Raw genomic sequence first — 12,253 nt, 5'->3', positions numbered from 1 at the left:
ACTTTATACTTTGAAATGCAAAACCTAGCCAAAAAAGGGAAACAATCTGTCATCTTAAACTGCTTGCGTTTAATATGTACAAGCTTGGCCAAAGGCTACAACGTATTCGAAGTCATTCATGCTGGTGCTGTAAATTTATGGAGCTGGAAAAGATATCAGGGGTTTCCTGGAATTCCATGAGATTATTTGTTTGAAAACCAATTAACTAGAAGCATTTTTTTTGTTTTGTTTGAAGATGAGTTCTGTTTTGAACTCTTTGTGTGTTTTTAAGACCAAAAAAAAGAAAAGCTGTTCAAAGCACTGCAGCGTGTCCTCAGGTCTCTAATCAACCAGGATTGGCTTCCTAGAGTCTTGCAGAAAGCCCGTGTCCTGGTTCCTTAGGGAGTGCCCTGCTGGCGGTGGTGAGTGACTTCGTTATATGTTCCCTGAAAGCATTAAAGGGAAAAACTAAAAACTGTTAGGTAGGAATTTTGTGTGAGCACTGTAGAGGTGAAAAGTTACTCAACTTATTTATTCCTAGTGGAGATCTGCGTGTTGCGAAGTGATGAGTGCTTTTTTTTTTTTGTATTTGGAGCTGTTAACTGAACAATGCAACTTGCTGCTTTCCATTTGGATTCCTCTGCCAGGGAGGAAGAAGGGATCCTATTTGCTGTGGGTGGGTTCTGTTCATGTAAAACTCTTCCTGGAGCATTTCCTGCTTTCTCAAGGTAGTCTGTTACGGTGTGCGTAATGTCTCTTACTACAAATAGTTCTGATATTGCCGTGGGCAAGTGCCTATAATACTCTGCATTACAGCTACTGTTCTGAAGTAGAGGAAGGGATTTGCCTAGCTTTATTTCGAAGTGAAATGTCTTAATGTGAATCTCCTAATGCTGGATTCTTAAATAGCTTTGTTTTGCAGCTGTTGTCTGTGGCAGGGAAAATCAAACCAGTACTGACTGCTTTACAGGAAAAAGGGAAAGCCTGGTTTGGCCACAGGTGGTGTAGTTCCAGTTGGCCCTCTTCCACAGCTGTTTAGAAAAGCCTGTGAGCATAATATCCTTCTGGCTGTGTTCTGGTCCTGCTCTGAGTGCATGCCTGACATTTACGTGCTTAGAAGAGGAGGCCACCATGTGGGTGCTTGTTGATCCATGAAACTACTTTGACTGGGCTAGAGAAGGAGACTTGCTTCTAGGTCGCTAGTAAACTACAGCGAGCTTCAAGTCCTGCTGGGAGACCTTTGGGAGCTGAAGGTGTGCAGAGCTTCCCAGGATCACAGCCGTGAGTTAGACCTTCATGGGTTGCAGGTGGAAATACCCACATGGTGAAGGGCCCTGTCTCTGCTGTTTCCATTGACTTTAGGGATCATGAGCCCTGGTGGGCACTCAGCAAGTACCCTTGCATCTGAGAAGCCTGTAACATGTGCAGGGAAAGTATTTAAAAGAGCTATTCTGCCAGGTGCTGCTTCAGTTCACTTCTCTGCTTAGTAATGAATAGTCATGAGTGACCAAAAGAGATAAAAATGTTGTTTCTCTCTTCTCTTCTTCACCACCGCTTTGAGTGCTGGGATCATTTTTTTGATAAACCCAACGATTGTTAGAAGCTGAGGCAGTTCCTTGTTTACATGCTGTCCCTCTTGCACACAGAAGCACTTCCCATGCCTGAAATCTGGGCTGGGAGGAAGTAATCTGTTCTGAATGTACTAGTTTTGTTTTAATTAATACACAGCACTTCATTCATTGGATGAGGAATGTCCCAAAACAGGTGAAGTCCATGTTTTAGTATCTTCAACACCAGTTGTAGCCAGGTCGGTGCCAGCTGCAGTCAGTGTAAGTTGTTAGGGTGCGCATTTAAACGTGCACTCCTGTCCTTTTGGCATCTCTTGACCTACCGAGGCAATGCAGAAGGTAGGTGAAAATGTTTGACCTGATCCCCTACCAGCAGTCTCTGCATATCTGCCTGTCTCCATGTAGCAGCATCGTACTGGGCCAACTGGTAGCACTGGATCTGGTCACATCAGAGCACAACGTGGTACTTTTCTCATCGTCACCAAGTGATCTTTGTAGGAACTTACCTAAATGTGTGTGTAGTACACAGCTGCAAGTTTTAAATGTTTTTGCTGTTTCTGTAAGTCGGATGCTGTTGTTGTCCTTAGTGTAATTGATGAGGGACATCTGTATAAAACTGTGTATGATTAAATCCCATATTCTTGAATGTGCTGCGATGGCCGTACATATGTAAGTCATTTTAGTTAATGCACTGCTTAAAAACATTGTACCGTGTTTAGAGGAGCACTGTGTCCTTTCTCCAAATGTATTTGTCTCATGAAGTTGCATTTGTATGATGGTTTATTTTTATTTCTTACAAAAATAAATACCTTGCCTTTTTAAAGGAAATGATTGATCTGTTTGTTAATTAAACTCAAAGCAGAACTTCGTATTTTGGAGTGTCGATGCATTTAAAGACTCTTAAGGAGTGATCTTACCATAATGTGATTCCACTTCTTTTACAGAATAAAAGGTAGGTGACCTCGCTGGATTCAGAGGGGCTGTTGGGCACACGGTGCTGCTTGGTGTCCTTACTCTTGTTTGATGATGATGATGATTAAGGGGTGTTAAAGCTTAGTACCTTTTGTACATGTTCTAGTTTGCTTTTCTTTTTATATAAAAACATATAAGACTATTAGTTTTATATAAAACTAATCTTTTCTGTGTTTTCTTCCTCCTGGAAGGCGGTCTATCCCTCACTCCTAGGTAAGACTGTCTACAGATTGCTCCAAGCTGAGTTAAAAAGCTTTCTGAGAAGCTACTAAACCATCCTGCTGGCCTGCTGTAAGAATTGAGTTTGACCTTTGCAGGTGTTGCATGGTAACAGGTGAAGAGACTTCTTCCTGATAGCTTTGAGCAAAGAATCTGCAATCTGTCTGCTGATGGTATCATTTAAAAATGCTCTTCTGTGCAATTCTATTTAATCATAAACTCAGTGCTGGGGCAAGGTGTGGTTGCAGGATGTTTGAGGAAGGAGGAGATTCCAGGTGCAAAAACTTGTTTGTATACAAAGCTGGAATTGGTGCTTTAATTTACACCTGTGCTGCAGCAGTCAAATCCTACAATTAAATGTACTTCTTCAAGGCAGATATAAACAAAGTGATACCAGCTAATTTGCTGTTTATAAGGCTCTCCAAAATGCTTGGGGATGCCTTTTGGGTTGGTAAACTTACATAAACTGTTTAAATGTGTGCCTGGCAAAGCAGTGTAAGCTATTTTAGCAAGTAATTTTAAAAGAAGTGCTTGGAGGCTTTTACTGCCATGTGAGAGATGGGGGGCGCTTGCAGAGGAACATACAGGAGGGCAGCAGCAGAGAGAGAGGAACTGTTCCTCCCGGGTCAGTTCACAATGTACATCCTAAAAACTGGATATCTTCTATGTATGAAGGCCAAAAATATGCCCGACAGTTGGGTATACTCAGTCTTCAGATGTCTGGGAGTCTTTTTTATTGCTTGGTTTAAATATTCCTAATGCTTTCAGAGAAATTTTTCATTTACCTAGACTGCTTGCCTTGCATTTAACTGGATTGTTAGCATGTAATGAAGACAGTGGAGTGGAATGGATAAAACTAACATATCTTGGGGAAACATACTGTCTGTTAGCATCTTTGCTGAGGGGGATTTAAAACTTCCCTATTGAAGCTAACAAGTGCTGAGGGAGTAGATTGCATGTAGGGTCGTTGTAGGAGTATTGCTAAAGGCTTGTGGTTCTATCAGCTCTAGTTTTGAACAGCTCCTGAAATACGCTGAATAAAAATACTCATCAGTAAACTTGGAGCTACGCACAGAAGTCAAGCCTATTGTTTAGGTGGAAAAAAAAAACATTTAAGTTAACTTGCTGCCTTGTTGAGGTTCAGGTTCATATGTGCCAATAACATTTAAATACTTGGTTTGTTTCAATTCTGCATTGGAGTGGAATTTGAGTATTGTAGTACTCATTCTTTGGCGATGTAACTCTGTGCTCTGTTCCTTTCAGCTCAGTCACCTAGCAGTTAAAGATGATGGCAATAATTTGAGACTTCATGCATACACGTAAAAAAGGACAAATTCATCTGTGAATAAAGTGCAGTAACAGAACTGAACCTTCACCAGCTTTACTCACGGTGAGAGGAAACGTCTGCAGTGCCTTGCATGGGTCTGCACAGGTCAGTTAACGTGGAGCTGCTGCAAATCCTTGCACGCTCACGTGACTAAATAAAGTGAAGATGAAATGTCTTTCATTACAGGCAGAAGGTGTGTTAATTACAATTTCTCACATGTAATCCAAAGCTTCCATATTCAGGTGTTTTCCTGTAACTTGTGTTGTTTTGTTTCACTTGGGGATGGTGGCGGACGAGATGGGAGAGACAAAACAGGAACTGTAACAGTAATACACATCTTAACTCAGATCAGAGCCTCATTTCCCATGTCTCTATTCCAGTGGTTTGGGGGAAAGTGAATGCTATTTACTGAGTCTTTTATTTCCTCCCCACTTTTCTTAACAAGGAACGGATCTTGGAGTCTGCTCGGCCATGGGAGAGAGGAGCAAGGAATCTAGTGTGAGTAGGAACTGGTAAAATAAATAACACCGGGGGGCAGAGTTAAGTTGTGTATAAGCAGAGTTACCAGGTGCTGCTCTTATCTAATGAGTTTGTTGGCTGGTACACCAGGAATGAAGCAGACATGAACCAAAGGCTGAGGCTCGAGAATTTGAGGGTCCTGCAGGTGTTGTGGGGTTCTGTACAGTCCCCCCTACTGGTGAGGCATGGAAGGGAGTTAAAACAACACAAGTGTTTACAGATCTTACCTGACAGAGGGGAAGCTGGGGAGAGGATGAAGATCACAGAATCATGAAGGTTGGAAAAGACCTTCAGGATCATCTGACCTATCCATACCAACATAAGGGCAGCACGTTGTCTCTTTCAAGAAAATCAAATCCCATCCTTGGTTTTTGTCCTATTCATTCTTCCTTTCACACAACACTTCAGATTTTAACACTTTTGCTTTTGCCAATTCTTTTTCTCTGAGTGCTGCTTTTCTGGAAGCAGTGATTGTTGTTGTTGTTATGCTGCGATCCAATGTGGAGTTTAAAAAAGTGGGGTAAATATGGTGATTCACAGGTCAGAAATTCTGGTTCTGAAAGGTTGTTGCAATCTCTCCTGCTGTTGGAGAATCCTTTAAAAGCAGGTATTTCTTCTACGCCTGTTATTTTTGCCTAATACTTTGAATAATTAAAAAAAAGCAAACTTTGCTTGCTGAGTATATGGTTTGTGATCTCAGGGCAAAGTTGTCTTTGGGGGTGGCATGACTCAAAGCTTCTTAGGGTTTTAATTTATCTTCAAATCTTTGGAATTAAAAGCAGTGAATTTTAGTTTTGCAAAACAAAAGGAAAGAGACCCCCTACTTCTGCCATGAATAACGTCCTGAGCGTTGTCAGCCTGGAGCACACTGAGCGGAGAATACTGGGACAAACAGGCAGATTTCTGTGAAAGATCAGTATCACACAGATTAACTCGCATCACAGAACGGGCACACGCTGAGTTTGGGTTATTTTCAGGTCCTTAATGATCGTATTCTAGCATCAGTTTATAGCCACGGGCTCCAGCACATCCTTGGATCCGAAAAGCAACAGGTGCCTGGAAGGGAGCGAGAGCAGGGAGCTGGCTTTCCGTGCTGCTGAGCCTCCGTGGCTAAAGTTCCTTGAGGAATTACTGCTCATGGAGGAGGAAAAAAGTTTCTCGGTTCCTTCTTCAGCTCGGTGAGCTCGTCTCACAGTGATGTTAACCACGCATTTTGTAGGCTGATACATTCATCTGACTATAAACTGCTGAGGAGCGCCCTGGAAGCTGTCCGTGTGCAGGTAGGAGCGGTGCAGGGTGTCTGTCCCTGCCCTCTCGTGGCTAAAATCCGAATCACACTGCTGCTGGGGCTGCCACCAGAACCACTTCCAAGCGAGTGCTGAGCTTGTGGCCGGCAGAACAGGCAGGCTGTGCCAGCAGGCTGCGAGCAGGTATTTGAATGGCACAGAGGTAAAGCCCAAGCTCAAAGCAGCCCTGGTGTTGTTACTGCTTTGCAGTGATTTATAGCGCAAAGGCAGGAGCCAGAAGTATCCCCACACAATAACTCTGCATTTCAGACCGTGAGGACTCTTAGTAAATCCCTAATCCTGCAAAATGATTTATTTGGTACTGTTTGGTGCTAAACTTTGAAGTCAGAATGCTTTGCAGTGTTAAATCAGAAAGCTCATTATTTTTTTTTTCCCAGCTGTGTTAATAGCTGTAATCTTTCTAATGAAAGCAACTGCACTGGACAGGATTTATCTTCCTAAAAACCTTTCTTATTGGCATTAAATATACTTCTGCCCTTTAATTCTTCTCCAGTTAATGGACAGCTGGGAAAGGAATGGCTTTGCCTGGAGAATGTGTCAGGTCAGCGAACTACTTCAGGGTGAGTCCACTTGCTTTTGGTGTTCACACAGATCACAAATGCTCCTCCTGGCTCCTCAGCCTCCCCAGGCTTTGAAGCATTAGGAAGCTTAGCCAAAATGGGTCTGACTTATCAGTCAGCTCTGCTTGGGCTCCTGTTTAGTGTTTATCTGAGTCTACTGATTTAAGTAATCATGCAAGTTGCTGTTTGACATGGCTCTTTAGCACTTACAGGAGCATAAAAAGTATTTCAGTTTGCTTTTGTATGGTTCTGAAGGGTAGATTGATTCAACAAGTACTCCAAACTCCTTGCTTCGTTACTGCTGGATTTATTTATCACGGCTTTTTGCCAAAAAACTGGTAGTGCTTCTGAGATTTCTTGGTTGAAAACTAAACAGCAGCAGCAACAGCAAAAGAATATGCAATTTATCCTTAAATTTTCCATTCAAGGATTTTCCTTTCATGTCTAACATCTTAGTTTCCTGCATTTCCTATTTTTCAGGGTATATTGATTTATCTGTACCCCCCACCCCAATACTCTGCCTTTTTATTTGCTGTTTTTATTTCTGTGTTTTGTTGAATGGCTTTCCAGTCAGGTTTGGCTTTTCTGACTGCAGGATCCCATCTGTGATTGAGACTTCTTGATACTTAATAAATCCTTAACTCCCAGCTTCCACTTGGATGTTTATTCACATTTTTTTCTTAATTTTACACAGTCCTGATTTTTGGGAAATGGACATTATTGTAGAATAAATATTTCTGAGTGAAGTTGGAGAGAGTGAAACTGCAAGTAAGCCAAAGGTCTAAAACTTGTTAATATTTCGTTTTCTTGCTCTTCACACTTTTCCCAGTGCAACTACAAACTCCCTGGAGTGCAGGGGAGGGGAACGACATGACTTCAGACCTGTTTTGCAGAGTCCCCTGATTTCAGTTCTTGCAGCAGAGATTTCTCCTGCTGGATAACTTGGTTCCTTCCTCATTATCTAGTCCCACTGATAGCGCTTCTTCAAACTGACAGACCATTCCTGCTCCACCACCAAAAAGTTAGGAAAAGGTTTACAGGGAACTGGATAAAATACAATTACACTTACCAGCTGACAGCTTGTGATAAGACAGTCCCAGCACTCCTTCCCCCTTTTGTTTGCCCCTGTAAAGTTTTTGCCTTGCTATATGCTGTGTAATTTTATAAAGCCAAGTAAGTGGCTTGTTCTGGCAGGCTTAGCAGGGAGGAGAGCACCTTTTGCCCGTTATTGTTCTGAAAGTGGAAAAGGTGCCCAGGAGAGGCATTAATAGGGGAATCCAGTGGGACAATGGTGCTGTGAAGGCCAGTGCTGCAGCAGGGCAGGGCTGTCCTGCCAGGGCAGTGCCTGGGGAGCTGGCTCATAGCACGGGCTCAAAACTAAGCAGTTCTCTGTGATTTCAGCAAGGAAACTGAAGCAAATGAAGCCTGTGTCTGCCCGGAGCTACTGCCCTGGGTCAAACAGCCTCCTGCACCTGTCTGAGTCTCCCCCCTGCTGCCCCTATCTATATTTACCCAGTGGGAACTTTCCAAGAATGGAAGTGGGAAGATAAATGCCTGCGGGGGCTAATTTTAGCCCCAGCTCCCTGGCCCTTCTCCCCGCAGTGGCATTTCAGCTGTGAGCTTGACAGCCTGCGTCCTTCCAGTTGCGCAGAGTGGATGGCCATCCCTGGCGGAGCCAGAGCTTCTCTCTCACCTCCATTTCGCACTTAAACCGCGGGGGAATTGGCCATGGGACTGCGGCAGCCCTGCCTGGCTCGGGTGTGAGCATCACCTACCTCACAGAGGTAAGGCAGCAGCATAGTGATGCGTGGGCAGCGTGGGGGATTGAAGATCACTTGGTAGCCAGAGCTTTAGAGGTGTGAGTATACCCTGCTGTTCTGTGTGTCATCTTCGGCTCTAGAATTTTCTGTGTCCACAGATCCATGGACAGCTTGCATTAGCTCAAGTACTGAAGGCTCTGACTTTGAGCTTTTTGGATCAAGGAGCATCCGTGAGCTCCTCACACCAGTGTTTACGCTGTCAAAGTACTGCCCCTACATGTAATTTGTGTGTTCAGGGAATATTACAGCCGGCTTTATTTTTTCCAGACTATTTTCATTGGAAGTATAACTGTCTTTTTAGATCAAATCTGTAATAATCCCTGACCCTCAATCCCTACCCCACCATCCCATGTATACCCTCCCCCCAAAGAACTATTGGCTGTGTCAGTAGGGAGGTTTCCAAAGCCCTAGCACTTGTTATTGGTGTGTCTAAAGAATAAAACTAACATAATTCCAAGTGTTTCTCTATAAACGGATTGGGTTTGTTTAACAGGTGGACATGCAACAGAGCTTTGCCTTCCCTAGCTGCCAGCAAACTTGCTCTGCCTAACCCAAAAATAGAGCCGCGAAGGTGTCTCGGCACAGGGGAGCCCTCCGAGCTTGCACACCTTGCTAGCGAAGGCTGATGTGGGACACGTCTCCCGTGGCTTTGCCTTGCTGCCATCAGATGCTCGTTTGCAGAATGGGGCTAATTGCTCAGCGCCCTGCTGCATGGAGGCGGGGGAGACCGAGCCCTCCCGCTGCCGCTGCCTCTCCTGCAGGAAACCCGAGCTGCTGCAGGGCCGCGCTGCTGCGAGGAATTCCTCTGCCCACCCAGCTGCTCGGGTGCCTGTCCCACATCACATCCCTCTCCCTTGGTGCCACCCGGCCACCTCGAGGCTCTACCCTGCAGACACCCTGGGTCTCGGTCCCAGTGTGGGTGTAACAAGCTCAGGAACCCCTCTTCTTCCTCCCTGCACGGCCTGCTAGGAAACCCACAGCTCCTTCCTGCAGCCTTGTTCCTTCAGGAGGCAGGAGAGCGGAGGGAGGTCATTGCACTAAATTGGGATGTCAGAGTTTCAAGGGATGGCGATGCTGAAAATGCTTGATCAATATGGCTGTGCTCATGTTAGCTTCCTCTCTTGTGGTGAAACCCAATCCCTTAAAAAAAAAAAAAAAAGTGACTGGGTCGAAAAATTGAGTTCTTGTTTGTGAGTGCTCCTGAGCAAAACCCGGAGCTGGTGTCAGCTCCTAAATTGTGTTTTCTGTAGGCCTCAAAATACCTGGAAATGCAGCTACGAGCGAGGCTTCTTACAGAAGTGTTGGCCCACATGGAGCAGAGTCAATTCTGCTGCTTGTTCCCACCTGGCCTTCCCTCAGGCTCGATGGGAGCAGCTCGATGGGTCCTTGCAGAAGTTTGTGGCCGTGCAGGTTCCCTCCTGAGCTCTGGGTTTGACTATCTTGTGAGTGGTCCCATGCCTGTCCCCCCTGCCCTCTGGGGGCAGCAGAAAAGCATTTAATAGTTAAAATAAAAAGGTCTGTGAGTTCACCCATGCAGCCTTTGGCCTTCACCAAATTCACCTCTTTTGGCATGTTCTTGATTGTAACGTTTTAAGGGGAGGTGGCCCACTCGAGCGCTACAGCGATGTCCACAGTCTTTGCCTTAATGTGGATTAATCCAGTGTGGATTTCCTCACCCGTGGAGGCAGTGGGATATGTGTGTCAGAAACAGTAGGGTTGTTTTTGAGAATATTCCTTCGATAATGCATAGAAAGTAACAACGAAAGGGTAGCGTTGGTGTCGGAGGTAGCTGGTTCTAACCCTGTCCTGTTGTCCCGTAGATATTGGGCTTTTCTGTTTACAATGAAAGTGGTACTCAGGAGACAGAGCAAAAAAATGAGCCTCATGGATATCACCAAGATTTTCTCCATGCTCCAGCCCAGAGAAGACGAAGAAGGTAGCAGAGAAAGCGAGGAGCTGAACCAAGTGGTATCCCAGGATGATTATCAAACCCTGGAGAGGCTCCTGAGCCAAGACAGGTACAAGAGGGTCATCAACAGCCGGAGCGGCTGGGGTGTACCCAGCACCCCGCTGCGCCTGGCCGCCTCCAAGGGCCACCTGCGGAGCCTGGAGGTCCTCTTGGCCCACGGGGCGGAGGTGGACAGCCTGGACGTCAAGGCCCAAACCCCGCTCTTCACGGCGGTCAGCAACGGCCACCTGGAGTGCGTGAAGGCGCTGCTGGAGGCCGGGGCGAATCCCTCCGGCAGCATCTACAACAACAGCTCGCCGCTGCTCACCGCGGCCAGGGACGGGGACCTCGGCATCCTGCAGCAGCTCCTGCACCACGGCGCCGAGGCCAACGTCCACGGGAGGGTGCCCGAGTGGGCCGCCAACTCCGCCGCCTGCTCCGGCCCGCTGTACCTCGCGGCCGTCTACGGGCACCTGGAGTGCTTCAGGATGCTGCTGCTCTACGGCGCCGACCCCAACTACAACTGCACCGAGGAGAAGATGATCGCGCGCATCAAGGAGCCCAAGACTCTGCTGGAAATCTGCCTGAGGCACGGCTGCCGGCGGGAGTTCATCAAGCTGCTCCTCGACTTCGGAGCTGACGTCTATTTGCCAAAAGTTGCGGTGGAAAAAATGCCACCCGGTAGCGAGGGCCTGGAGCTGCTGTTGCAGGCGAGAGGTAATCTGTGTGTGTGTGGCCCCTGGGCTGGAAATTAGCACCAATTTTTGTTTATTTGGGGGCAAGTTGCTTCAGATTCCCCTTCCCTTTAATTCTGCTCCCCTACAGAGAGGGAGATATCAGCCTGGGCAAGGCTTTCTTGCACGCTTTGACCCTCTTTGCAGCCTCACTTGAGAGCATGGCTCTCTCTAGTCTTACATTCCTGAATATTATTGCTATTTTATTCTGAACATTTCTTCTTTCTCCCTCTCCCCCATTGACAATGGTGTTCACACACACAAAACACACCCACAAAAAAGGCTCTGATACTGAATGCCTTAAGAGAAGGATTTAACAAAGTTGCAAGGACAGGTCCACCCCTGGTGGTTAAATAATGGCTCAGATACACATGCTGTCCCAGGTAACTCCCCAGAGAAATTGCTGGGATTTAGGGGAGTGTTTTGTGGCAAGGCTTGCTCCTCATGTCCACCAAACATCCTCAGTTCTCACTGCTGGCTGCTGTTGGAGACAGACAACCTAATCAGAGGTCTTTGGTGTGACTCGGTGCAGCTACTGCATATGTTTATGTAAAAGCCACTCAATGTAAACCTTTTGGGTTAAACGCTGCTTTTCTTTGTTCTCCTCATTTCTGCTGCCAGCTTTCTTGTGCTGCCTAGGTCCAGGGAAACTTCACCTTTTCAGTGTAATATTGGAAGATTTCCTTTCTATGTGCCCAGCTCGCACCATGAAGCTTGTGGCTGACTGCACCGCGTGCTCAGCCCCAGCAGATGCTCGGTTTGGGTGCATCAGCTGATGTGCTTGTGACAGCACACGAGCTGGAGGGGAGCAGGGTTGTGTGTCCTGAAGCTCTGCAGTGATGGTTTTGTTTTTTCCCCCTCTCTCCTTATGCAGCTCATCCCAAATCCTTGATGTCTCAGTCCAGGCTGGCGGTGAGGCGCCTCCTGAAGCAGGCTGGCCACGCGCAGGCCCTCGGCGAGCTGGACATCCCCCCGGTGCTGGTGAGCTACCTCCGACACCAGCTTTAGCAGGGACACAGCGCGGAAGATGCCCGCCCCAGAAACGTGCCCAATGCCTGAATTAAAAGCTGCTCTGATGCTGCCACTGCACAGCATGAAACAGATGTGAATTTGCGACCATGAAGTACTTTTGCTTACAAAGTCTCTTGTGAAACACATTGCCTGCCTGAAAAGATAGCGAGAGGAGTGGGAGAGAAAACAGAAGGCTTCAGCTCCTGCTCTGTGCCAGGTGTAGCAGTGACGGCAGAGCAGGATCTGAGCAGACCTGCAGGTCTTTCCCCACAGTGAGGCCTCAGCGGTG

At 46.5% G+C, this 12,253-nt stretch overlaps 1 protein-coding gene across 2 annotated transcripts; it reads left to right on the top strand.

The window, feature by feature from the left end:
* Window positions 1–8,021: 8,021 nt before the first annotated feature.
* On the top strand, window positions 8,022–12,056 carry ASB12 (ankyrin repeat and SOCS box containing 12). 2 transcript variants are annotated; one of them, XM_072043152.1, is made up of 3 exons: window positions 8,022–8,307; window positions 10,092–10,936; window positions 11,828–12,056. In XM_072043152.1, the coding sequence occupies exons 2-3, from the start codon at window positions 10,114–10,116 to the stop codon at window positions 11,959–11,961; spliced, it is 957 nt and encodes a 318-aa protein (XP_071899253.1). In that variant the 5' UTR covers window positions 8,022–8,307; window positions 10,092–10,113; the 3' UTR covers window positions 11,962–12,056. The 2 variants fall into 2 exon arrangements, with proteins under 2 accessions (XP_071899253.1, XP_027320842.2); XM_027465041.3 differs by having other exon boundaries at window positions 8,023–8,235.
* The last annotated feature ends 197 nt before the right edge of the window (window positions 12,057–12,253 follow it).

This window comes from Anas platyrhynchos, chromosome 10 (assembly GCF_047663525.1).
Source record: "Anas platyrhynchos isolate ZD024472 breed Pekin duck chromosome 10, IASCAAS_PekinDuck_T2T, whole genome shotgun sequence".
NCBI lineage: Eukaryota > Metazoa > Chordata > Aves > Anseriformes > Anatidae > Anas > Anas platyrhynchos.
This window is presented reverse-complemented; position numbering and strand designations above follow the sequence as displayed.